The sequence below is a fragment of the Rhinopithecus bieti genome, unplaced genomic scaffold (genome assembly GCF_001698545.2).
Source record: "Rhinopithecus bieti isolate Rb0 unplaced genomic scaffold, ASM169854v2 scaffold_115, whole genome shotgun sequence".
In the NCBI taxonomy this organism is placed as follows: Eukaryota; Metazoa; Chordata; class Mammalia; order Primates; family Cercopithecidae; genus Rhinopithecus; species Rhinopithecus bieti.
The window spans coordinates 514,134-541,690 of NW_016803181.1; the positions used below are offsets into that span (position 1 = coordinate 514,134).

General features: G+C 40.7%; 2 protein-coding genes across 6 annotated transcripts in view; one reads left to right on the top strand and one right to left on the bottom strand.

Annotated features, from left to right (window-relative positions):
- Positions 1-6,244: 6,244 nt before the first annotated feature.
- Positions 6,245-9,444, bottom strand: LOC108526809 (uncharacterized). Its single transcript, XM_017867710.1, has one exon. It carries the CDS (start codon positions 9,442-9,444, stop codon positions 8,758-8,760), a length of 687 nt encoding a protein of 228 aa, XP_017723199.1. The 3' UTR covers positions 6,245-8,757.
- Positions 8,755-27,557, top strand: part of FSIP1 (fibrous sheath interacting protein 1) — a 202,575-nt gene continuing 183,772 nt past the window's right edge. For 4 of the 5 annotated variants that reach the window (XM_017868057.1, XM_017868067.1, XM_017868075.1 and 1 more), the window contains exons 1-4: positions 8,755-9,246; positions 15,736-15,868; positions 21,603-21,786; positions 27,069-27,223. In XM_017868057.1, coding sequence (XP_017723546.1) covers positions 15,743-15,868; positions 21,603-21,786; positions 27,069-27,223 — 465 coding nt within the window. In that variant the 5' untranslated portion in view covers positions 8,755-9,246; positions 15,736-15,742. Of the gene's footprint in view, positions 9,247-9,669; positions 9,791-15,735; positions 15,869-21,602; positions 21,787-27,068; positions 27,224-27,557 lie in introns of all 5 variants that reach the window. The other variant, XM_017868048.1, reaches the window with a different exon arrangement.

A 27,557-nucleotide genomic window follows, 5' to 3' on the forward strand; every position in this document is an offset into this window, starting at 1 on the left:
CTCATCATTTAGCTCCCACTTACAAGTGAGAACATGTGGTATTTGTTTTTTTGCAGAACTCATGATTTTTTTTTTTTTTTTTTGAGACGGAGTCTTGCTCTGTCGCCCAGGCTGGAGTGCAGTGGCGCAATCTCGGCTCACTGCAAGCTCTGCCTCCGGGGTTCACGCCATTCTCCTGCCTCAGCCTCCTGAGTAGCTGGAACTACAGGCGACCACCACCACGCCCGGCTGATTTTTTTGTATTTTTAGTAGAGACGGGGTTTCACTGTGTTAGCCAGGATGGTCTCGATCTCCTGACCTCGTGATCCGATCCGCCTTGGCCTCCCAAAGTGCTCTGATTACAGGCCTGAGCCACCATGCCTGGCCTTCGATAGAGGATTTAACTCAGAAAAAGTGACCAAAGAATGATAGGAAATTGAATGCATGGATGCAGGTATCCACCCGAATACAAAATTCTCACAAATTTGGGTCCAGGTAATGATCTCCAGATTCATTTTAAAAATGTGTTGGCCATTTTCACAAAAATACCATCATCTGTAGCAAGCAATACAAGATAGATGAGCATTTAACGCATACCAGATATGAATTGAACCTGATAATTCATCTGCTTTTCTTTCATTCTCCAGCATGGATTGGATGGTTGCTGTAATTTGACATAAAAGTACTCATTTTATTAACAAGTGCAATGAAAAATTCAGTATAGTGTCTCAAGAACATATTAATTTCTCTGTTTCAACAAAATAAGGAACAGTGCTAGAGAGTTATCTTCCCATTGTTTGACAGATAGGCTGGTAAACTGAAGTCTGGAGAGGTGAAGAGGCTTGCCCTTCCGTAACAGAGGTGGGATACATATGCAACTCTCATAAAACCTAAACCAATTCTGAATCTGTTCTATTGCATCATTCTATAAAAATAGGGCACTTCTCTTGTGGTTTTGCTGTGCTTAATTCTTTGTTCGACAATTGCAGGGACAAGACAGATGGCTGTTACCATTACCCAGATGTTTCTAAACAAGCAATTCTTGCTGCCATGCACGTTGAGCAGATGGCTTTTACATTGGTATGAATGCTGTTTCAGTCCAGGCTGAGATACATGAGCAGGTCATTTCCAAAGAGAGCAGAGACTGCTTAAATCAGAAGATCACAGGGTCTCAGAGCTGGAAGTAGTGGTGGAAACCTTTATCTACCCCTTATTTAGTAGATGAAGACACTGAGGTGGAAAGAGGTTAAGAGACTAGGCCCAGGCCACACTGTTCTTGGCAAAGACAGGACAGAAAATCCAGAGATGTGGCTGGGTGTAGTGGCTCACACCTGTAATCCCAGCACTTTGGGAGGTCGAGGTGAGTGGATCACCTGAGGTCAGGAGTTCGAGACCAGCCTGGCCAACATGGTGAAACCCCATCTCTACTAAAATACAAAAATTAGCCAGGCGTGGTGGCATGCGCCTGTAGTCCCAGCTACTTGGGAGGCTGAGGAAGGAGAATTGCTTGAACCTGGGAGGCAGAGATTGCAGTGAGCCAAGATAGCGCCACTGCCCTCCAGCCTGGGCAGCAGAGCAAGACTCCGTCTCAGAAAAAATATTAAAAAAAGAAAATCCAGAGATGTGCATTTTAAAATGTGTGTCAGTGATGAATTATAAAAATATAAAACATAACAATTTTTCAACAAAATTAAAACATTAATTCTAGTTTGCCTATTATGGCAAAATGAGGGGAAAATAAGCCAGCTTCTATTAAGAAAGGAGTTTGGATGATCACATTTTAAAAATATCAACAAGAAAACCAATAGTCATCAAAATGATGACCAGTTCCTAGTATAACAAACACTGTATGTTCAGATAGGAAACATTACTTTGAATTTGAGCTAAGAAAAAATCGTGTAAGAAATAAAGTGAGACCGGGCGTGGTGGCTCAAGCCTGTAATCCCAGCACTTTGGGAGGCCGAGACGGGTGGATCACGAGGTCAGGAGATGGAGACCATCCTGGCTAACCTGGTGAAACCCCGTCTCTACTAAAAAATACAAAAAACTAGCCGGGCGAGTTGGCGGGCGCCTGTAGTCCCAGCTATCAGGAGGCTGAGGCAGGAGAATGGCGTAAACCCGGGAGGCGGAGCTTGCAGTGAGCTGAGATCCGGCCACTGCACTCCAGCCTGGGCAACAGAGCGAGACTCTGTCTCAAAAAAAAAAAAAAAAAAGAAAAGAAATAAAGTGAGAAGCTAAGAATGCCAGGATGAGGCTTAAACATTGTGGCTGCCTGACCCTGGACTGATGAACAAACCCCTGTGGTGGTTTCCTTCTCATTTCTTCATCTCTGAGATGTTAACTCTGAGAAAAATCATTTCCGTACATTGCTGCTTAACACCCTAAATATTTGGTTTGAATGTGTTTCTAATATGGCATCTTAATTGTTTTAGGTTCCTTTACTTTGTTAAAATATGTACAAAGGTTTACATAATAATGAAGGCTTACATAACAGCCGGTTGCGTAGCAAGATGACCAGTGTGTTCCTGTAGCATAGATAACCCCCATAGAGATGCTTATCTAACTACCCCAGGGGTCATGAGTTTTGCAAGAAGGCCTGAGGCATGACTGGCTGCACATCTTTCCCTAAAATCTTGCTATATAAAGGATGCTTTCTGGAGGGTAGGTGCGGGGATCCACCATCTCTCTGGCTACCAGAGACACGGCTTCTGTTTGTAAGCCTCCTACTGAATGGTTCTTTCTGAGAAACTGGACTTGTCAGCTTCTTTCATTGGCCTCTCAGCTTCCTCGGCCTTTGGGGGTAGGTTTGCACAGACCTGCTCACCTCAAGCAAGTACATGGATCAGGAGATCCAATTTGAAACAACAAACTAACGAACCCCTGTGGGATCAGAGAGACCAAGCTCAATACTGAAGTTAGATTTTAGACTCAGAGACAAGCTTACCGGTAGGTTGAAAACATGAAGCATGAAACCCAATGCATGGGCAATGTTCAGATACTGTTGGTTTCAGGCCAGGATTGATAGTTGCAGTGACATTTCAGCCATTATCCGCAAGCAGTGTCACCTCCATTCAGTTGACAGGGGCGAGATGTCAGGAGTAGAATACTAATCTCGGTGGGCCTCTGGCAACTGAAACTGCAGCTGGCCTTGGGAAGTGTCTGCCAACTCTTTAAATCTTTGCAGGTACAGAGTTGCTGCAGGTGACCAAACTTTGGAGCCAGTAAGATCATGAGAAAGTTAAGCAGTCTGTTACTTTGAGGGAATTTCCTCAGAAAAGAAGAGAAACCGATTTTTTCCCCTTTCTGGTGAGAATGACTCACTTGGTAGAGCCGATTGCTTTAGGGCCGAGGTGACATAATACCTTCCCCCTGCAAATGACTCCGGGTATTATAACATACCTTCGTTTTCACTGATTTACTTTACTATCTTTAAAAACAACCCTCTAGGCCAGAAACATGTAGCTGCACTGCTGTGTGTGTGTGTGTGTGCACTGATTTTTACACAATTTCACAACGTTCTGGAAGTTTTGGCCCCTGTGTTGACATTTGGATTGCTCGAGCCAGTTAAATAGAGCTATATGACAATGTGTGACCTAACTTCTTTACTGAAAACAAACCTAAAGTCATCATCATGTTTTTGGACCAATAGGCACTGAGAAATTGTAAGCTGATCTTCTGAAAAATGGAGACATCCACTGACCAGCAGCTAATTCTGCAGAGCACTCCACAGCAGACGGGGAGAGGAGGGAAAGAGTTCTAGAGGGAGAGCATTTTTCAGTGTCTAGCCTGCTGTTTACAAAGCAAGTGCTGGATGTCACTGTTTACAGCCTCCATGTAGAACAGCTGCAGGGGGCTCCATGGTGCCTCCAGGAGCAACGTCCTCGCCAGTATTTACCCTCTAAAACATTAACTTGAAGTCAGGGGTTCATCTGTACCACAAGAACCAAGGGACTCGTTAAAAATGCAGATTCCTGGTCTGCGTTCCAGACCCACTGAATCATGTAATAGGAACTAGAATCAATATTTTAATCACACCTGAACTGATCCTTCTGAACAACAAAGTCTGACAACCCATTCGAATCGGGTTTATTTCACAGCTTTTAAGTTCTAAAAAATGTACTAAAATAAGGTACTAAGCACACACTAAACATATGCTTAACATATATTTTATCTTTTTTTTTTTTTTTTTTTTTTTTGAGACAGAGTCTCGCTCTGTCGGCCCAGGCTGGAGATGCAGTGGCCGATTTCTCAGCTCACTGCAAGCTCCGGGCCTCCGGGGTTCACGCCATTTTTTCTACTGGCTCAGCTCCCGAGCAGCTGGGACTACAGGGCGCCCCGCCACTCGGCCCGGCTTAGTTTTTTGTACTTTTAGTAGAGACGGGGTTTCTACTGTGTTAGGCCAGGGATTTGGTCTCGATCTCCTGACCTCATGATCCGCCGTCCGGCCTCCAAAGTGCTGGATTTACAGGCTTTGAGCCACCGCGGGCCGGCCGTAGTTTTTACTTTTTCAATAAAAATAAGCATTGAAGCCTGGGGCAACATAGGGAGACCTCACCTTCTTAAAAAAAAAAAAAAAAAAAAAATTCATCTGGGTGTGGTGGTGCGTGCCTGTAGTCCCAGCTACTCAGGAGGCTGAGGAGGCTGAGATGGGAGGTTGCTTGAGCCTGGGAATTTGAGGCTGCAGTGAGCCATGGTCATTGTGCTAAAACACCCCGCCTGGGGGGAAAAGGTTTGCCTTTTTTTAAAAAAAAAAAAAAAAAAAAAAAGGGTTACCTGTTCCAGAACCTGATTGTTTTTTCAGGCTTTATTTACTTCCCTGTTCATGACCCTTGCTGGCATGGATGGCACTGTGCCCAAGCAGGATTGGGAAGTGCTGGAGAGAGTACAGTTGGTATAACAGGGGTAAATGCAATAAAACATGTACTTCTTTTTAAGTCTACTGATTGAATGTAAATACAGATGTGTGAGAACTTTCAGTGTCTCAAAGTCACCATGGTTTTTGGATATTTATATGTACTAACATTTTAAAAAATGCATTGTTTTTTTGAGATCAAATTTTCACTTTTCCTATTTGGGTGGCTATTTAAAGATGCATCCAAGCACAGTTCAAACATACAAGATACTTCAGTTCAGTGGTTTCTTGAATTACACCTAAAATCCAAATGAACTTGTTTCTTAAAGTGGCTACTGATTTTTTTTTTTTTAAAGAGGACAATCAGCACCATCTAGTGGACACAAATATCTCCTCTTCTTGAATTCAGACCCATGAGGAGATCAAGAGGGCAAGTTTTGGAACCTAGGTTGGAATCCCAGTGCCAGTTAGTTTCCCAATGACCTTGGGACAATTACCCTTTAGGTGCTCTGCTTCTCAACTCTAAATCCAGGTAATACTAGTGCCGACTCAGAATGGTATGAATGAAGTGAAATGATGCTTCGAAGGCAAGTCTGAAACACTTTGTAAATGTAATTTTTTAATAACACTAAGCATAGATTCACAGGAGATGGGAACTGTCCAGTGGCAAACACTATTATCTGCTCTCCAGTAGAAATGGCTATTCTACACAAAATCCAGTGTGTAGCATCTACGATATGAGGCTTAATGAGATCCCTCTCCCATCACATTGTTACATGTGGTTGAAGTTGATGGTGAGAAAAGGGAAACTGGGGCAACAAAGCTGAAGGTAGCTGGTGCCCAGATGGCAAACAATGCTCTTGCTTGCTTTCATTCATTCAAATCTGACTCCACTCAGAAGGAGGATGTCAAGAGTAGGGAGAGACTGCGAACAAAAACAAAAGCTAACTCTGAAACTAACACTGCCACTGCCATCTGTCACCAACCTGGAATGAGACCAGGGAAATTTTAGCTTAAAATATCTTGACTCTAGAAAAAATTTTTATGAATGACTTTGAAAGGCACAACACTTTCCAGGATGTGTTTGATTTTTGAAAATGGAACTGCAGAAAATAACAGTATAGACATGTGGTGCTCTCAGACTTATATCCGAATGTTGTTTTGAGGGTGTCACCTGCAATAGCTGACACAGAAGTATTTGGGGAAATTAAAAGCAAATACAGCTTTATTAAAGCTGGCCCTTAAGGCACACACAGCCTCTCAGCGGTTTACAAAATGGAAGCATCAGGAGGTAAATAAACAACGTGAGAGTGACACACAGAAAACAATTCAAAATGAGATAAACAGTTTTATGCAAAATATAGTCAATAGGGACTTAGTCTGGAAAGGTTACAAACCGTGAAGAGATGCAAGTTTACATGGAACCTGAATTTTATTTTCACTGGCTTTATATGCATCTTCTGTTGACTGTATTTTAAAAGCAACAGTTAAAAAAAGAAAACAGCAGTAATCATGTGCACTAATCACAGGTCTGCTTTTTCTCAGTTAATCCCACCCCGCCCCCCGCCAAGAAATTGGGAAGGTGTTGTTTTCTTAGTGGACACTATTAGTCACCAAATTAAAAACCGGAAAGAATGGCCTTCGTTTATGGCGTATGAGAATTGTGCAGGCACTTGGTGATGATCTCGTCTTGCCCCTCGGTAAACAGTGGTTGGTGGGCTCGGAGCACTGGCATCATCTAGGAGCCTGTTAGTCTCTGGTCTCACCTGATACTGAACCAGCATTTTTTTTTTTTTTTGAAGCAGAATTTTAAACAAGATTCCTCAGTGATTTGTCTGCACATTCAAGTTGAGAAGCCCTAGATTCATTTGATCTCAGGTACATCCCTGGTTCAATATTTGATGAAATCTTCCCAGGTGAGTCCAATGTGCAGTGCAGTGAACATTGCAAAACTAGTCCAGCTTCATTTTTCAAACGAAGAAACTCTGGCCCACAAAAGCTTATGTATTTACCTAAGATGACCTAACTGTTTAGTATCAAAATCCAAATAATGTCATCTCTCTTCTTCATAAAAAAATAAAGCAGGGTCGAGCAGACAGAGCGTAGGGAGTGTGGAGATGGGGATAATTATTTTATATAGGGTGGTTGGGAAAGGCCTTCCTGAGGAAGCAGATGCCTGAGCAAAGAGAGGAGCAAACCACGTGGATAGCTGGGAAACTGTATTTCAGGCTGGTGTGTGTGTAGGTGTGTGTGTGTGGTTATTTGGATTGGAGGAAAAAGTGTTACCAAATTCCTGACAGATACTGCTCTGTGGGATGCAGAAACAGGCAATCAGAATTACCAGCTGCTCTCAAAATCTGATTCTTAAAATATTCCCTACCTTCTTCATATTCTTTACTCATTATGATGAGTATCTGAAGCCTTTGTTTAAAAAATGAGAACTATTAAATCTAGAAGTGTTTACAAGAACTGGAGTTGATAGCACATATTCAAATACTGGAGAACACACAGAACATTACTGAGTAGTATTCAAATAATAGATCTCCTAGCAGGGTTAACTGTACTACCCAGACTCATGGATTGGAAACTGCCAATTTAAGGATTTACTTTGAATCCAAAACTTGTTACTTTTTTGAACACTGCTCATAGAATTTGTATAAAGTATACAATGAATATCAACCTATTTATATTTTATTTGCAAGAATGACTCACTGCCAGCAGCACACAGGGCCAGGAACATATACTTACACAGCACCAACTACAAGCAAGACTGACTGATGAGAGTGTAGCCATGTCTCTCCCAAGTGCTCCTGTCCTGGTTCCTGAAAACGTTGACCTCAGCCTCGAACTCGGCATTTCCTGGGCTGGTTTTCAACTTGACATTGGTGAATTTCTTCAGTAACATCTCCAGGCTGGCTTCTAAGTTTTAATTCTCATAGGAGAATTAGGATACTTTCTCTTATTTTCTTCATTTTGCAACTTTTTTTCTTTTGAGATTTGGAAAGCCACATAAATTCCCCGAGAAATGCTGGGAAGAAATCCCTGCACAGAAACACTAACAATGAGGACAGTGAGGCTGGAACCAGGTTTACCATGGGAAAGCAGCAGGTAGGAGGGGAGGTCAGAGAGCCAACAGAAAGCCTTATCATTTAGAGATGACGTCTGTATGGACCTGAATGGAAGCACTGAACTTGCGACGAGTGTTTGGATTCTGGATACATTTTGAATGCTGAGCTGATAGGACGAATTGATTGTAAAGTGTGAGAGGAAGAGGAATTGAGGACAACTCCAAGGTTTTTGGTTTAGGCATGACAGGATGAAATTACCATTTGCTGAGATGGATAGAGTGGGCGGGGGACTCTAGAGAAGTTGTTTTTTCCTGTGTTGAGATGTTTACACATCTAAGTGGATATGTCAAATAGGCAGTTAGGTAAAGTAGTCTGGAGTTCAGGGAAGTCTGGGCTGGTGATCAGATGCAGGATTCAGGAGCATAGGGATGACATTTATAGCCAGGTTTTTAATATCCAGCACTGGCCTAGACCGCAGCTGTGTTCTTCGGCAACTCAACCTATGACTATTTGCTTCGCTGAAAAAAACCACATCTTATCTAGTTAAAACAATGAGGACAAAGGAGCCATGAATGTGAAAATGCTCTGTAAACGGTAAGGTGCTGGGAAGCAGGAGAAATCTGACGGCACTGGAGGTGAGGAAAATCAGTTTGTGGACGTAGGAAAATAATTTTCGTGCACTGAGAATTAGAGAAACTGCGAAATGAAAGAAGGTGTAACAAGCAATTATAACTTTTTGGACTGTAGCCAAATCTGTGCAAAACTAATGTTTTTAAAATTTCTATAGCACCCCAAATGTACTAGAGCTTCACATACATGGTCTTTTTGAGCTGCACAAGTCTTGTGAGAAGAGAATTATTATTGTTCCCATTTTACGGAGGAGGAAACTGCTCGGAGAGAATAGCTGACCTGTAAGGCATCACAGCAACCTGAGGGACAGAGATACACAAGCATCCAGACGTCCCCGTTCCGAATACAACCTAAAGACGAACAAATCGCTCCCCACCCCCACGGTCGGCCGCGAAAACGGAGGGACACAGCCGCGCCGTCCAGCTCGCGGGCCTCCAGCAGCAGCCGGCCCCTATCCCATTTCCGGATGGTACGGCCCTTTCGCCTATCGCGAGACCGGAAGCGTCGCGCATCTGGTTGCCAGAGAAACAGCGGTGCTACAGGCAGGAGGGCTTTGAACTGGCGGCTTCTTCCACCACCAGAGAGGCTGAGGTGGCGGGAGAGATCCCTCTTCCCTGTGGGGAAGTGGCTGGCGCGGTGAGTGTCGGCGGCGCGCTTCTGCGGCAGTCTACGCTCCGACTGCCGGGGGCCAGTTCCTCGAGGAGGCCCGGCGGGAAGGTGAGAGGCCGCGCAGACGAGGGCGGAGCTAGGTCGCGGGGCGGTGCGCCGAGGAGTGGGCGGGGTGGAGTTGCATCGGGCCGCTCGGCTCGTAGATGGACTGTCAGTGAGAGCGGACAGGGCCAATGAGAGGGCAGGGGCGGGGCCCCAAGGGCTTCTGCCTCCGTGGAGGCTGTTTCTCCAGGAATCACCTAACATTAGGGCCTGTAACTAAAGCTCCCACTTTCCCGAGATCTAGATCCTCCCACCAAGATCTATAACTGATCACCAGCCATTTAAACTAGACCGTAAACGGCAAAGGATGCAAATAGGCATTTCACAGGAAAAATAAAAAGATGCATACAGCAAACAATTGATTAGAGACTCAGCTTTTCTCGTGAAGAAATGTAAACCAAATTCACAGATACCTTTTACACCTATCAGACTGGAGAAGATGAAACAGCTTTGACATAACCAAATGGACCCCAGTCCACTGTTGGGGAAGTAGTGTAATTTGGTGCAGCCTTTTTGGAGTACAATTTGGCGAACTACCAAAATTTGAAACGTAAGTGTTCTTTGACTCCGCAATTCTAATTTATTTTATGGATGTATGACCATAGCTAAAGAAATACTGGCACAAAGATATTAACTTAAAATTGAGGTATAACTTATGGTAAGCCTCACCCATTTAATCTAAAGTTCTATGAGGTTTGACAAACGCATACAGTTATGTAATTACCAGCCACCACAATCAGAATATGGAAGTTTCGTCATGAACCCCAAATTCCCTAGTGCTCTTTGTAGTTAACCCCTCCCCTAACCCTATCGCTGGCAACCACTTAGTTTTTTGTTCCTGTAATTTCGCCCATTCCAGAATGTCATGTTGATGGAAGCAAACACCCTGTGGCCTTTTTAATCAGGTTTCTTTCAGCTTAGCATCATGTAGTTACTATTCATTCATGTTCTGTGTATCTGTTGTTTGTTCCTTTATGTTACTGAGTAATAGTGAGAGATGAAGCTGGCTGGGCTTCTGGGTTGAGTGGGGACTTGGAGAACTTTTCTGTCTAGCTAAAGGATTGTAAACACACCAATCAGTGCTCTGTGTCTAGCTAAAGGATTGTAAATGCACCAATCAGCACTCTGTAAAAATGCACCAATCAGCATGCTATGTCTAGCTAAAGGTTTGTAAATACACCAATCAGCACTCTGTAAAAACGGACCAATCAGCTCTCTGTAAAATGAACTAATCAGCGCTCTGTAAAATGGACCAATCAGCTCTCTGTAAAATGGACCAATCAGCAGGATATGGGTGGGGCCAAATAAGGGAATAAAAACTGGCCAGGGGAGCCAGCAGCGGCAACATGGTGGGGCCTCCTTTTACTGTGGAAGATTTGTTCTTTCATTCTTTGCAGTAAATCTAGTGGCTGCTCACTCTTTGGGTCCATGCTACTTTTATGAGCTGTAACACTCACCACGAAGGTCTGCAGCTTCACTCCTGAAGCCAGTGAGACCACAAACCCACCAGGAGGAAGAAACTGTGGACACATCTGAACAGCTGAAGGAGCAAACTCCGATACACATCTTTAAGAACTGTAACACTCACGGCGAGGGTCCGTGGCTTCATTCTTGAAGTCAGCGAGACCAAGAACCCACTGGAAGGAACCAATTCTGGACACAATAGTCCATTGTATGGTTGTACAGTCATATATTTATCCATTTCCTACGTATATTTATCCATTTCCTACTTGAGGCACATTTGGATGGGTTCTTTCCAGTTGTTCGCTATTATTAATGAAACTGGCATAAATATTCATGTATAGTTTTTTTGTGTGTGTGTGTGAATATGTTTTCATTTCCTGAGTAAATATGAATGAGATTGTGGAGTCATATGGTTAAGTATATGTTTAACTGTAAGAAACTGCCAAGCAGTTTTGAAAAGTGATGATTTTGCGTTGTCACTGGCAGTATGAGTGTTTCAGTTGCCTCCAACTTTGTCAGCTCTTGGTATTGTCAGTTTTCTAAAAAATTAATTTTTGTCATTTAAATAGGTATGTAGTGGTATCTCATTGTGATTTTTATTTCATTTTTTTGAGGAGCAATAATGATGAACATCTTTTCATGTGCTCTTTTGACATCCATACATCATCTTGGGTGATGTGTGTGTCCAAATCCTTTGTTTTCTTGTTAGTGAGTCTTGATACTTGCTTATATATTCATGATATGCATCCTTTGTCAGATACGTGTTTTGCAAATATTTGCTCCTAGTCTTTGGGTTTTGTTTTCCTTGTCTTAACATCTTTTGAAGAGTACAAGTTTTACATTTTGATGCCTTCCAATTTATCAGTATTTTCTTTTATGAATCATGCATTTGATGTTGTGTCTAAGAAATTTTTGCCTAACCCACAGTCACATGTATTTTTTAGAAATTTGAAGTTTTGGCCGGGCCTGGTGACTCACCCCTATAATCCCAGCACTTTGAGAGGCTGAGGCAGGCAGATCACTTGAGGTCAGGGGTTCGAGGCCAGCCTGGCCAACATGGTGAAACCCCGTCTTTACTACAAATACAGTAACAACAACAATGACAAAGAGAAAATTTTGTAGTGTTAAGTTTTACTTTAGGTCTGTGATACATCTTGAGCAAATTTTAGAATTGCTTTTAATAGCAAATATTCTATATACCACCTAAGTGAACTGATTAAAAAAGTGCTACATCTTTGGGATATTACGCTGTTGTTTGAAAGCATGACGTATATCTATAAAAGGTGATATAGAAAAATATATGAAATAGATTGTTAATTGTGAAAAAGCAAGTTGCAAAGCACCATGCCATTTGTGTGTGTTTGCATTGGGGAGGAGTCGATGGGTGTAAAGGATAGAAGGTTTGCATATGCCTAAAAAAATGAGACTTGCAAGTCTCTATTAACACTCATTTTTGGGGTAAGCCGAATTTTGACTTAAAGCATTTTTTATGTTCACCTGTATTATTTGATTTTTTTCTGCATGGGCAAGTATTCCTTACAGAATACACAAATATATAAAGTAAAAAAATTGACCACACATAAATAATTTTAGACATAAAATAATGAAAATAAATTAGTCCCACTCTTTAAAGGCTTGCTACTCATAATAACAGAGGAGGATTTATTTTCTTTTGATTCTTTTATTCATCTCAAAATACCAAATTATAGCAGCCATATGTCTCCACGTTGGCTTTAATTCATCTATGTTGATTGCATTTCTCACAAGCCTGTATGAAAAACTTTAAATTAATCTTGTTTGAAATGAATATTACAAAAAGTTGGCCCTTGTCACAATTTAGGATCTGATCATATATCTAATCTGTCTATTCAATCAAGTATCATGAAGTAAATACGATTCTATTTTGAGGTGTTTTAATGTCATAAGAAAATGCTCATTATGCAGTGGCGAGAAACACGTTAGTCCAATTTTGTTGAAAAACACATAGAGTAAAAATGGGATAGAGATGTACCAATAGTGTTTAGCTCAGGGTGGTGGGATGTTGGGTGATTTTTAATTTATTTTCAAATACCTTTTAGTACATTCTAGAGATCTTTCTATAATAAATGAATTCTTTAGTTATAAATACAAGATATAGTTAATAGCAAAACAGAAAATAAGATAAGCAAGGGTACAAGAACATCCACGAACCCACCAATCCAGAGCCCACTACTCTTACTTCCTTGATGTGTCATCGTCTTTCAGGTCCCCTTGTGTAGATTCCTTTAATTAGAGAAATTGGACTTTTTAAAGTGGGATTGTCGACAATTTGTATGTCTGTCTTTCTCTTATTTTTTGATATGTGCATGTCATTTAAAAATCTTTACCCAGTTTTCTATTAGAATTTTTTTTCTTACTGATTGGTAAGAGCTCTATAAATATGTGAATGTATTAACCTTTTGTATGTCATCTATGTTGCATTTATTTTCCCCAGTTTCTCAGGTTCCTTTTAATTTCACTTAAGAGTTCTTTTTCATGTTTGAGACTCAAGAGCATTAATTATTATGTAGCCACATCTGTTAGTCTTTTCCTTTTTGATTTATGCTCTTAGTATCATGTGTACTAAATCATTAATTCCATGATTATGAAATTTATCTTTATGTTTATGTTTATAAATTTATGTTCCTTCCAGTCTGTTGGAGATTTCATATTTTTTATTACTTATAAAATTAGTTTTTACTTTCATTAAAGTATTATATTTAACTGTTGTTTGGCTTTATCAATTTCTGGACAGTCTCTTTGATTTCCTATGATAACAGATTACATTTCTGTTACTACGCGCTTCCTTTTGTGTACTCCTTCTTGCATACGCTCAGTATAATTAAGGCATAATATTTGGTTAAGTCAACATTCAATGCTTACATAATTATAACTATTTACATATTGTTTGATTGCTTTTTTTTCATGTACAGTGCTTTTTCTTGTGGAATTTCTATGTGGCAGTTACAATTTCTTTCCAAATGCTTAAATACATCTATAAGATCCAATTTTAATACGCTTTATCCATGCCTTTTTCTAGATGGCCAAATTCATAAGATAGTCTGTTATTGCATCCCCACCTACCTCAGGAACTGCATTTTATTTAATTTATTATTTTCAGGAGAGAACCTAATAGAACAGACCTATTTCTAAAGCAGAATGAAAGATTTGTGGAGACCTTTAGCTGATCCAGGTCATTGTTGGTTCCTTGTGCCTCTGCCCTTATTGACACGTATTATGCGGCTCTGCGCATGCTTGCATCTCATTGCTCCCTCTGCAAGCTGCAGTAAGTCTCCCTTGACAGGCTGCTAAGGGCGTTTACAAGACATTTGGCCTTTTGGTGACTTATGCTTTTTGGTTGTGATGTGAGGGGCCAGGGTGATTCATCATCCCACAATAATAATGTCAGTGCTTTCCTGAGTGAGCCCAAACCCTTTTGCAGAGTTTGAATAATGTTGAGATCAATGCCTTTTTCATTTGCTGAGATGGGAAGAGCTGACCTCCTGGTCTCTTAAGCATAAGCTTTGGCACATTGAATGGTTGGAAGCCAAGCCATAACATTGCTCTGTGTACCTAGGTGAAGCTTCAGGTCGTTTATATTTGTGCTTTCTCCTGTGTCCACAGCTTCTCTGGACCCTGCCTCTGCTGTTCAACAAGCAAAAGAAAGATGAGTCATTTCATAGGATAAGAAAAGGACATTGTTGGGTAGAAGCAACTGCCTTTTTCATTCTGTTATGCTTGAATGTATAATTGGTAGGAATTTAGGAAAGGATTTGTTGGAAGGCACCCATTCACATGCAAAGCCGAGTATGAGAGGGCAAAAGCTGGAATTATCTCTCTTTTCCCATTTGACTCAGCATGCGTGTTGCCCCAGTGTCACAGGACAGAGCTGGAATGGTCTTGGTAGGCCACAAGGTTTGGAAGGATCAATGTGCAGCATCGCTCACTGTGTCTCTAGCTTATGCCACCCCGCCTAGTATTTCCTGCTTCCAGAAATAGCACTAGATATAGAACAGCCAGGGTGGTGAGAGGCCTGTGGATAATATCACATGAAAAATAGTTAAATAGATTGGTAATGTATAGCCAGATAATGAAAATCTGTCCTCTAATGAAGGAAGTAGGTTTTGTTCTCTTGCTTCAGAGGGTAGAAATAGAATTACGGGTTTTAGAAGGGGAGGGTTGATAAAATGAGAGCAGTGCTTAGGTACTCCATGAAAATGCAGCACCACAGGGGAGAGAAGAAATCAGAGCTGAGAGGGAAGAAGGCTGAGCTAGAGTGGGCAAGGCTACAAAAAAGAAGGCAAAACCGAAAGAAAGTAGCAAGGAGACTTTGGGAGGCCGAGGCGGGCAGATCACATGAGGTCAGGAGTTTGACGCCAACATGGCGAAACCCCATCTCTACTTAAAACACACACACACACACACACACACACACACACACACACACACACACACACACAAATTAGCCGGGTGTGGTAGGCTCCTATAATCCCAGCTACTTGGGAGGCTGAGGTAGGGAGAATTGCTTGAACCTGGGAGGCAGAGGTTGTGGGGAGCCAAGATCGCGCCACTGCACTCCAGCCTGGGTGACAGAGTGAGACTCATTTTCAAAAAATAAAGTAGCAGGAGGGACTTAGCAATCATTAAAATGAAGTGGATCTTGCTTGAGAGACAGGGGTGCCCCTGAATGTTCCCTTGGGGAAGACCAGGGACACAGGAAATGTTTTTTCCTGGAGGCCCAGGAAGCAACTGAGATGGCATTCACTTCTGCATTCTCTTTTAGCCATATTCAGTATCTAACATCCTGGGCAGCATATTTTATGTATACTGTGGCATAAGATTTAACAATCCATGTACACAAGATGTCTTTCAGTGAAGCTGGGGAACCTTTCAGTGTGACTTCAGTAGCAACATAATCTTTAAACAAAGCCTCTGAGTAATTGGATATTAACACTAATGAAAGATTTAAATATCCAAGTCGCTTGGTATTAAATATTTTGTTTGTTGTCCCAGGATTTCGATGGATATTATAAAGGGAAACCTAGATGGAATTTCAAAGCCAGCTTCACATTCAAGAATACGCCCTGGGAGCAGAAGTTCAAATGCTTCTTTGGAGGTGCTCTCAACAGAACCAGGATCCTTCAAGGTAATTTACTGTTTAGAAAAGATTTAAACTCCTTCCCCTAACTTCTCAGCAGTTGGTGAAACTAAGGTGGTTGTTAACATCCCATTTAAAATTTTCTCCTTAGACAGTGTGTGTGTTCAGGGAGCACTTGCAGATTTCTTGGGTTTAATCTAGATTAATATGAGAAAAACTCTACTCCATTCCTTCCCTCTCTCTCTCCTCCCTCTGCTCCTCCCCTCCCTCCCGCTTTCCTTTTTTTCCTTCCTTTTTATGGAGTGTGGTTTATTTCTCCACATTAGACTTTGTTAAAACTTGTGCGTTGACTCTTTTTTCTTTATAAGGAAGTTTTGTATTCCAACATCTAATATGCCACCATTGACTTTTACTAAAAACACTTACTTAAAAAGATTCAGTATTTTAAAAAAATGGTTTAGTAAAGGTCATGTGATGTATATTTGGTAGGTATATTGTATTAGTCCTTTCTCACATTGCTGTAAAATAACTACCTGAGACTGAGTAATTTACAAAGAAAGGAGGTTTGCATGGTTCCACAGGCTGTACAGGAAGCATGGCTGGGGAGGCCTCAGGAAACTTACAATCATGGCGGAAGGTGAAGGGGAAGCTGGCACATCCTACATGGCTGGAGCAGAGGAGAGAGAGAAAGTGAAGGAGGAGGTGCTACACACTTTCAAACAACCAAATTTCGTGAGAACGCTATCACAATAGCAGCAATGATTCAGTCACCTACCACCAGGCCCCTCCTCCAACACTGGGAATTACAATTCGACATGAGATTTGGGTGGGGACACAGAGTCAAACTCTATTAGATATTATCTGGCTGTGACCTTTTTTTTTTTTTCTTTAGCAGTCCCTTTTTTTTTTCCTTAAAATATCTGGACTTGATTTTTTTATTTAAAGCATTAGTTTTCTCATTTCTTTTAAGGTGTTAGGAAATGAATAATTTGAATATTATAATGAAACAAATTTTTTGCAAGTTAATGAATTCATACTCCTTTTTTAATCTGTAGACTAGCTTCTGCATTATGGAACTCTTAGAGTTTTGTCTGTCATGATGTGGTTCAGGAGTAGCACTCTAAGTATTTCAAGCAGAAAGGGATTGAATATAAGAGTTAAAGCCTGGGCAACATTACGAGACCCTAACTCTACAAAAAATGTAAAAGATAGCGGGACATGGTGGCACATGCCTGTAGTCCCAGCTACTCGGGAGGCTGAGGCAAGAGGATAGCTTGATTTCAGGAGTTCAAGGCTGCAGTGAGCTACCATTGTGCCACTGCACTGCAGCCTGGGTGACAAAGTGAGACTGTGTTCCCCCTCCACCTCCCCCACTGCAAAAAAGAGTTTAGTTCCTCGAAATCAACAGAAGACCTCAAAATCAACAGACGACCAGCAAGAAAGGGAGTTCAGGGAGGGGGCTTCCCCTGGATTATGGGTTCTTAGGTCACGCCACCAGAGCTGTAATCCAGAGATCAGAAAGTTGCTGCTGCTGCTTCCGCCACTGCCCCAAGTCCCTCAGAACCACAAAGCTGGTGACTAGACATGCAGAGATGGCTGCCTTTGATATTTTTCTGCCAGCTTCCTATCAGGAACTTAGGAAGATGCTTCTACCTCACATCTGCTTTCTAAATCTTGTGCAGATTCATCTAATCAGATTATCCTAACATATGTCCAGAACCCTAGCTATAAGTGACTTTGTACAAAATACAGTTTTGTTTCATCTAGTCCTGCATCACTACTATATGGTGTGTTAACTCTTACAGCTTTGTAATAATTACTGATATCTGATAGTGGCTCTTCCATATTATTTTTTTTCAGGACTGTCTTAACTATCCTTGGCTTTTTGCTCTTCTATATGTATGTTTTTTTTTTTTTTTTTTGAGTCTCACTATTTTGCCCAGGCTAGAATGCAATGGTGTGATCTAGGCTCACTGCAACCTCTGCCTCCTGGGTTCAAGTGATTTTCCTGTCTCGGTCTCCTGAATAGCCGGGGCTACGGGCACAAACCAATAGACCCACCTAATTTTTCTATTTTTAGTAGATACGGGATTTCACCATGTTGGCCAGGCTAGTCTTGAACTCCTGACCTCAGGCGATCCACATGCCTTGGCCTCCCAAAGTGCTGAGATTATAGGCGTGAGCCACCACACCTGGCCTATATGTACTTTAGATCAGTTTTTTAAGTTCTGAAAAATCTGGTTGGGGTTTTGATTGAAATTGCTTTCACTTTACAGATTAATTTGGGGAGCATTTCTAACTTTGTGATATTAAATCTTCTGATGTATTAATATTGTATCTCAATTGATCTATTAACTTTTAGTTATTAGTTAAAAAATTCACATTCAATAAAATTCACTTTTTGGTGTACAGTTTTGGCAAATAGATTGAGTGATGTAACTACCATTACAATCAAGATATAGTAACAGTTTGTTCCATCATCCCTCAAAACATTTTTTCATTCTTTTCCTTTGTAAATAATCCAATGTCACCCTTAATCCCTTAACATTACTGACCTATTCTCTGTCCCTTTTTTTTTTCCTTTTCTAGAAGGTTGTATAAATGGAATCATACAGTATGTAGCTTTTCACTCTGGCTTTTATCTCCTAGCATACATAATACATTTGATATTCATGCATGTTAATACACATGGCTAATTTCTTTTTTAAAAAATTTTAAGTAGAGACAGGGGTCTCACAAGGTTGTCCAGACTGCAAATTTTAGAATAGCATAGAATTAGTATTCCTGCTTATGTATTTCTGGGTGACAATTTTTTTAAAGTAGCAACTTCATGATATTAATACTTATACATGTTTTAATACACAGATTAATATTACTTCATTCAAGACTTATTAAAAGCAGAATATCAGTGATCACGTAAACTCAGATTTTATTTCAACCTGCTAAGCTACAGGTTAAACTCTAGAATATTTATTAGCCAATCTGAACTTTGACACTTATATTGAAAGCAAAGTTTTCAAAGTTGTGATTTGTGTTAATCAAGTTCATAGAAAATCAGCAAGGTTCACCTTAGATTGGGGAAGAAAGCTACAAATATATTGTATGCTGACTGCTAATTGCGAATCATTCAGCATCTAGAAAACCTTACATATTGTTTGAGTAATAAATCTTGGTGTGCTGGTTAGTTTTATTGCTCAGATTTGTCTTTTATTAAATTCTTACCGAATATTTTTTTTCACAGCAGAAAATGAGCTTAAAATATTAGTGTTTTAGTGACGTGTTTAGTGATAATATATTTCTCATTCTAAAAATTTTGGCTTGTTGTTGCTTATGAATTTTTTTTAAAGAGCCAATAGTTGTACTTTGTGTAAAAATCCCATGGGTTTCAAGTAGGAATCTAAATATTAGGAAGGGGTTTCATGAGGTATTTGTGTTTCCTACGATTAAGATAAAGGTATGGAGTAGGGGACATGGAGCCATGAAAAATGGAGGTGGGGCTGGGCGTGGTGGCTCACGTCTGTAACCCCAGCACTGTGGGAGGCTGAGGTGGGAGGATTGCTTGAGCCCAGGAGTTTGAGACCAGCCTGGCCAACATGGTGAAACCCCGTCTCTACTAAAAATACAAAAATTAGCCGGGTGTGGTGGTGGATGCCTGTAATCCCAGCTACTTGGGAGGCTGAGGCAGGAGAATTGCTTGAATCCGGGAGGTGGAGGCTGCAGTGAGCTGAGATCACACCACTGTACTCCAGCCTGGGCAACAGAGTGAGACTCCATCTCAAAGAATAAAAATAGATTGGGCACGGTGGCTCACGCCTGTAATCTCAGCACTTTGGGAGGCCAAGGAGGGTGGACTGCTTGAGCCCAGGAGTTTGAGACCAGCCTAGGCAATGTGGTGAAACCCCATTTCTATTAAAAAATACAAAAATTAGTTGGGTGTGGTGGCAGGGTCCCAGCTAGTTGGGGAGGCTGAGGTGGGAGGATTGCTTGAGCCCAGGAGGTTGAGGCTGCAGTGAGCCGTGATCATGCCACTGCACTCCAGCCTTGGCAACAGAGTGAGACCCTGTCCAAAAGATACACACACACACACACACATACACACACACATATATAGAGGTGGGATGTGGTGTTAAGAATGAGGAAGAGAGAAAAATCATACATATAGACCACAGGACAGAAGAGCAAGGGGGTTAGGAATAGAGAGGCCAGTGGGCAATGGGATGGGGAAGAAAGTTGGTAGCTAGTGGGGTGGGAAACTATGGGAAAATTTGTGAAATTTGCTTAGTTCTCCAGCTTCACCTTTGTGCCTCATTACCTTCTGCTCTTTCTGAGTTAGGATCATATGAGATGATGGGTATGAAAGGTCTTGGGGTACCCTGAAGTGTGCTATCCATCTAGTTCCCTTTTGTGTATTCTTTATTCCCCCATGTGAAACCCAGCCTCAGAGGAAGGTCTGCTAAGTTCATTTATACCAATATAAATGATGGACAGAACTTGTGCAGCTTCTCCCAGAAATGTTACCATTTTCACAGGACAGAAGGCCCTAAGGATTAACTGGATATTGTGGAATTCCAGGATTTTTCTACCATTGGCAGAAATATGTTTTTGATTAGGGAACCCTGTTTAACCACCTCCCAGATTACATAAAGTAAACACTATTTTGCTTATTTATAAATGGGGCCTTCACTGGTTTCATTTTCGGCTAGGTCTGTTTTCTTCTCTGCTAATTCACGGTAGTGAAACTTACATCATAGGGTCATTGTGAGGAGTGAATGAGGCAGGCTATGGCTGATAGTAATTCTTCAATAAATGATGGCTGTGATTATTACCAGCGAGTCAGCTCAGTTCTGCTGCGTTTATGTCCTGGCTCAGGCAGGGACATCCCCGTGCAGGCCTGCATTCCTGGCAGTTTCATTCTCAGCACTGCCCGTCTTCCAACCTGGGGATTCACGAGGGGACTGCAGATTGTGGTAGATGGTTGAGCATGTGGTGCAGAGAGAACACAAAACCTACCGAGGGCTTAGAGCGGATGGGCTGGAGGAGACAGTCTGTTGGGAGGGGAAAGGTACTCCTGTGAGAAGGGGCTGACTCTCTCGGAGGCCTTGTCTCTCTCCCTGGGGCTGTGTTAACTTCTGAAGTGATTTTCATCACAGTTTACAAACCCCAGAGTCTCTGATCCCTGCTTTTCCCTCACGCGGCCATGGAGGTCCTTTTCTGTTCTCTCTTAGGAAAACTCAACTGTGTCAAGTGGTGTTTTCAAAATGAACTTTGCTAAAATGTAAAGGGAAACTAAAATGAAATAGAAAAACTGTGAATATCATAGAAATAAATAAATGACCAAAGCACAGGGTTCTGATTAGGAGACTCTCCCTAGAAAGCACATCTCAACTCAGACTAGCCACTTTTCAACCATTCTGTAGCCACATGTGGCAAGTGGCTGTCATATTAGACCTTTAACTGCCCATTCCAGTGTAAACTCAAGGAGCAGGCCCGTTGTGCCTTATCTCAGAGCCTGGCAGATAGCAGTTCCCTTCAGGACTGATGTAGACTCTTCTCCATTATTGCTAGGGATTGCTGGAGAATGGTGCAAATGTTATTATATGGAATTGTGTAGTTAAATTACGTTTAATTAGAGTGTTATATTTCTAGAATACTTTAATGCTAGTGTATTGCATTTATGTACATTCTCCATCTGCTTCCATTAGTGTCAAAACATTCTAGAAATGTAAAGTTTAAAAAAATACAGTATTTTCGGAAACTGTGTTTTTTTGGAAATTATTTTTAGGTTGATACTGCAAGCAACTTGAACTCTGGTAAAGAGGACCACTCCGAAAGCAGTAATGCAGAGAACAGAAGAACTAGTAATGATGATAAGCGCGAAAGCTGCTCTGAGAAAATAAAATTGGCTGAAGAGGGATCAGATGAAGATCTGGATTTGGTTCAACATCAGATAATCCCTGAGTGTTCAGGTAGAATAATCACTAGGTGATTGGCTAATGATAATTACAAATGTTAATGATAATTACAAATGTTATATTGAAGGTGTTAGTATTACCTGTGTTTTTATCAACTAAGTAGAAATAATAAACCAAAAAAGACATACACTATTTGTGACAAACAAGCAATCACCACTTTTTATTTATAAGAATACTAAGAGCCCTTAAATATACTTATATTAGAAATATAAGAAAATATGTCATTTAATAAAATAGTTGTTGTGGTCATTGTACATTAATCAAGTAGGGAGTATTTCTGCATTTTGTGATGCAATTTATTGATTTTTTGATGACTAAAATTGTACAATAAAATATATGCTATAATTTGTAGGGATAGTCCCACCCAATAACATTTGGATTTTTTAAAAAATGACATTTTTAATGGTGGTAAATTAATTCTAGTCAGATTGAATTAGAATAGTGTTTCTCAAAAAGTGGTCTGCAGAGCCCTGGGGATATGGTGGGAGATGGTGTCCCTGATACCCTTGCAGGGGCTCTGCAAGGTGAAAGCTGTTTTCATAGTAATACTGAGATACTGTTTGCCTTTGTGCTCACCATACTGACATTTGCACTGATGGTGTAAAAGGACTGGTTAGCAAAATTGCTGGTGCTTTATCATGAATCCGGACAATGGCACCAAAATGTACTAGTAGTCATTGTATTCTTTGCAACCAGGCACTGACAGGAAAAAGAAATAGCCAGTGTCACCGGCTATGAATCAGTAAAAACTATCAATTTTATGAAATTTTGACCCTTAAATATGCATCTTCTTAACATCCTGTGGGGCAAAATGGGAAGTATACATAAAGCAGTTATGCCGAAGTTTGAAGGTTGTGTTGAAGAAAGTACTTTTGTGATGGTTGGAGATGAGAGCTGAAGTGGCCACTTGTGTAATGGAACACCATTTTTACTTGAAAGAATGACTGACAGTTATCATTCACATGGGTATTTGATAGACTTCTTTTTAAGAAAATAAACATGTTACTTCGAGGATAACTACTGACAGTATTTGTTGCCAATGGTAAAATTTGAGCTTTCGAGTGAAAATTACAGTTTTGGAAAACTGCATGTGTCACTGTGAGGTTGATAGCTTTCCAATACTTAGACTTTTCTTATAAAAATTGGTGGCAATATTAACTGATGCCTTTGTGTAATGAAATGTGTTAACAGGTTGAAGGTCTGCATAATTTAGTTAACCACTGTTTTCCAAATGATCAATGTAGGGTAAAAGATCCATTCAACATGAAATATAGATCCATGGATTTTAATGGAACAAATACGTAAAGCTCACTAATTTGATTACAGATTTCACTTAACAGTTAACCTGTAAGAAACCACCCCTGTTAAGTATTGGTGTAGTTTAAAGAAGACTATCCAATTATCTGAATAGGCTATTAAGTTTCTCCTTCCTTTTTTAACCGTATATCTGTGTGAGGCCAAATTTTCTGCATATACTTTAGCCAAAACAACAGATTATAATAGGATGACTGTCTTCCTATGAGAATATGAGAATCCAGCTGTCTTCCCTTCATCCACATATTACAAATTTGACCAGTACCACTCTTTTCACTAATTTTTTGAGAATATAGTTATTTGTCATAAAATGTGATACTTATGTTAACATAATTAGTAATAGCATGTTTTTTTATTTTGAAAGTGAATTAATAAGTAAATATTTACAATACTTTTCAGTGTTGATTTCTAATATGTTCATTATCAATAGCTATAACCCACATAAGAAAATTACTATGGGTTCTCAATNTCCAAATGATCAATGTAGGGTAAAAGATCCATTCAACATGAAATATAGATCCATGGATTTTAATGGAACAAATACGTAAAGCTCACTAATTTGATTACAGATTTCACTTAACAGTTAACCTGTAAGAAACCACCCCTGTTAAGTATTGGTGTAGTTTAAAGAAGACTATCCAATTATCTGAATAGGCTATTAAGTTTCTCCTTCCTTTTTTAACCGTATATCTGTGTGAGGCCAAATTTTCTGCATATACTTTAGCCAAAACAACAGATTATAATAGGATGACTGTCTTCCTATGAGAATATGAGAATCCAGCTGTCTTCCCTTCATCCACATATTACAAATTTGACCAGTACCACTCTTTTCACTAATTTTTTGAGAATATAGTTATTTGTCATAAAATGTGATACTTATGTTAACATAATTAGTAATAGCATGTTTTTTTATTTTTGAAAGTGAATTAATAAGTAAATATTTACAATACTTTTCAGTGTTGATTTCTAATATGTTCATTATCAATAGCTATAACCCACATAAGAAAAATTACTATGGGTTCTCAATAATTTTTTTTTTTTTTTAGACGAAGTCTCACTCTTTCGCCTAGGCTGGAGTGCAGTGGTGCAATCTCGGCTCACTGCAAGCTCTGCCTCCTGGGTTCATGCCATTCTCCTGCCTCAGTCTCCTGAGTAGCTGGGACTACAGGTGCCCGCCACCATGCCTGGCTAATTTTTTTGTATTTTTAGTAGAGACAGGGTTTCACTGTGTTAGCCAGGATGGTCTGATCTCCTGACCTCGTGATCCGCCCGTCTTGGCCTCCCAAAGTGCTGGGATTACAGACGTGAGCCACTGTGCCCGGCTGGGTTCTCGATAATGTTTAAGGCTGTAAAGGGGAGCTGAGAAAAAGTTTGAGAGCTGTGATTTAGAGTATGTTTGGGATGAGATCAGCTCTCACTGTTAGGTCAGGTGACTCAGGATTATGGTTTTCAGGAAACAAAGTGAAATGGGAGAGTTCCCTTATCCCCCTTGCAGGATGTGTGACAGGGGTGTGGGCTCACTTCTTCAGTGCCTCACTGCTCAAACGCCTAGAGGGGGCAGGCAGATGGGCAGGTGCAGAGGCCTTGGGGAGTGCTTTTGGGCTCTGACCCCACAGCAGCATCTAAGGGTGAATGTTTACAACTCCCAAAGCCCAAGTGGGAATGTTACAGTGTGCTTTTTCAGCTTTGCCGTCTGCCGGCGGCTTGTGTTAATCAGCTCTATTAGACCCTCTGCCTTATCACAAGGGCAGAGGGCTTTCTGTATCCTGGGTTCTTGCTCTGGTATACCGGAAAAATCGAATCACATGTTGGCTTGGAGGATGAGTGCAAGGTTTTATTGAGTGGTAGAGGTAGCTGTCAGTGAGATGGATGGGGAGCTGGAAGGAGGATGGAGTGGGAAGGTGGTCTTCCCCTGGAGTCGGGCTGCCCGGTGGTTGAACTCTCCTCCAACTGCCTCTGGCTGAACTCCCCTTGGCATCTGCATCGTTCCGCAGTCACTGGTTTGCTGGTGTCTGCTGGTGTGTTCCTCTGTTCCTCAGCCACTTGTGTCGTGTATGCTAAAGGTCTCTGGTTTATAGGGGCACAGAATGGGGGCATGGTGGGCCAGAGTGGTCTTGGAAAATGTAGTATTTGGGCGTGAAAATAGGAGTGCCTGTTCTCATTGAGGTCCGTGGGTACAGGCCCAAGGGTAGAGCCCTTACCAGGGACCCTACCTTTTTCTACCCAGCATTTCCCTGTCCCCTTCCCATATCTAAGATATTATAATTGAGGTTAGCTGTTGACACAGTTTACATTGGATTTGTTTATATGGTTTTAGTACTGAATGGGTTACTTCAAAATGCCTGCTATATAGACTACCTATGTTGACAGAGCCTGAGAATGCTAGGATTGGCAGTTGGGAATGAGAACTAGAAGGTGTTGCTTTTGAAGTATGTAAGCAATAAGATTCCAGGAACCTCCTTCTTAATAGTATCAGTATTCTTTTTGGATAAGTTGCTTTTCTCTTTCTTTTTTTCCTTTAGAAGGAAATTAGGAAGTTGAGAGCAGTAGCTTATACCTGTAATCCCAGCATTTGGGAGGCCCAGGCAGGAGTATCACTTAAGCCCAGGAGTTTAAAACCAGCCTGGGCAACATAGTGAGACCCCCATCTCTACAAAAAATTTTTTTTTTAAGTTAGCCAAGTATGTTGGCATGCGCCTGTAGTCCTGGCTCTGGCTATTCAGAAGCTGATGTGGGAGGATTGCTTGAGCCCAGGAGTTTGAGGTTGCAGTGAGCTATGATCATGCCACCACACTTCAGCCTGAGTGACAGAATGAGATCCTGTCTCTCAAAAAAAAAAAAAGAAAAGAAGAAGTGATGTTCATTATAGGGAAACATATCACTGAACTCTTTGGGTTTTCAAAAGTTGATAAATTTGGCCTTACTTAGCACAATATGCCACTTCTAATGATCTGTCCTGGGGTGGCTGAGACTTACTATTTGAGCATTCATGCTCATTCATTGCTGGATTATCAGCTGTCATCAGATTTAAACAGCGAGACTATCATCTGTGGCTAAGAGGCTAAGAGCTTTGGCTCTACAGTCAGACAGAGTTGGGTGGAATCTGACTGGCATTTACCTGTTATATGACCTTGGACATACGTGTAACTCAGTTACAAAATAGCTTCAGTTTACTAATTTGTAAAATGAGAACAGTGATTATACCACCTCAGAGGGTTAATATGAGCATTAAATGATATAATGCTTAAAAATAAAGCACTTAAAACTGTGCCTATCAGGTAACTCTATAAATGTTAGTTATTATTATCATTAATCATAAGTTAATGACAGAAGTTCTAAAGTGTCCTTAATTTCAAATAAGTTGCTATCAATTATCTACAATTCAAGAACCTTTTTAGGTACTTCAAGAAATTAGAACGAAGGAAGCAGCATAGAAAAAAGATACAAGCTACATGGAGTACTTGTTTGAGTTTTTCTTCTATGTGTTGCAACCACTTTGTGTCACTGAAGACATACGGCTTTTTACTGTAGCCATTTGTGTACACGCCTTCTCTTTCAGTTAGACTGAAGCAGCTTTAGGACAGGATTCTTGTCTTCCTCTTTATTTCCTGTTTCTTAGTCATGAACATAGAAAGTGTAACAGAATGAAGGAGAAAGAATTTGGGATTTAAAATCATGAGAATCACTTCTGAGTCCAGTGCTAAATTTGTTATCTATTTGAAAGGACCCAGTTATTTCAACTGTAAAATAGAGATAACTGTCTATTTCATAGGGTTGTTAGATAATTATATAAACAAATACATGTGAAAGCACCTTGTAAATCGAGATACATGGTACCAGTATAGTAGTTATTACTATCAGCCGTAAATATTTGTTGAATGAAAGAACAAATTGTAAGAACAAAACAAAACTTTATAGTTTTACTATACTTCAGACCTATTTTTACTTTCCACACAATATAGATGAACACAAATTAAAAGAATTAGATTCTCAACTTGAAGATGCTGTTCACAAGATGAAAAAACTTGATAAAATATTGGCAAAGAAACAACGCAGAGAAAAAGAAATTAAGAAGCAAGGTCTAGAAATGAGAATAAAGCTGTGGGAAGAAATTAAGGTAAGAATTATCTAACCTTATGCTGACATGTAAGAAACAAATTCTCCTGGCTGGGCATGGTGGCTCACGCCTGTAATCTCAGCACTTAGGGAGGCCGAGGCAGGAGGATCGCTTGAAGCTGGGAGTTTGAGACCAGCCTGAACAACATAAAGAGACCCCATGTGTACAAAAAAATTAAAAAATTAGCCAGGCATGGTAGTGTGCGCTTGTCGCCCTGGCTACTCGGGAGGCTGAGGTGGGAGGATTGCTTGAGCCCAGGAGTTCAAGGCTGTGCAGTGAGCTATGATCATGTCACTACACTCCAGCCTGGCTGACAGAGCGAGGCAGTCAAAAA

Bases quoted from the DNA above. Each gene is read 5' to 3' on its own strand.
- LOC108526809 (XM_017867710.1), bottom strand. From the start codon at position 9,444: ATGTTAGGTGATTCCTGGAGAAACAGCCTCCACGGAGGCAGAAGCCCT.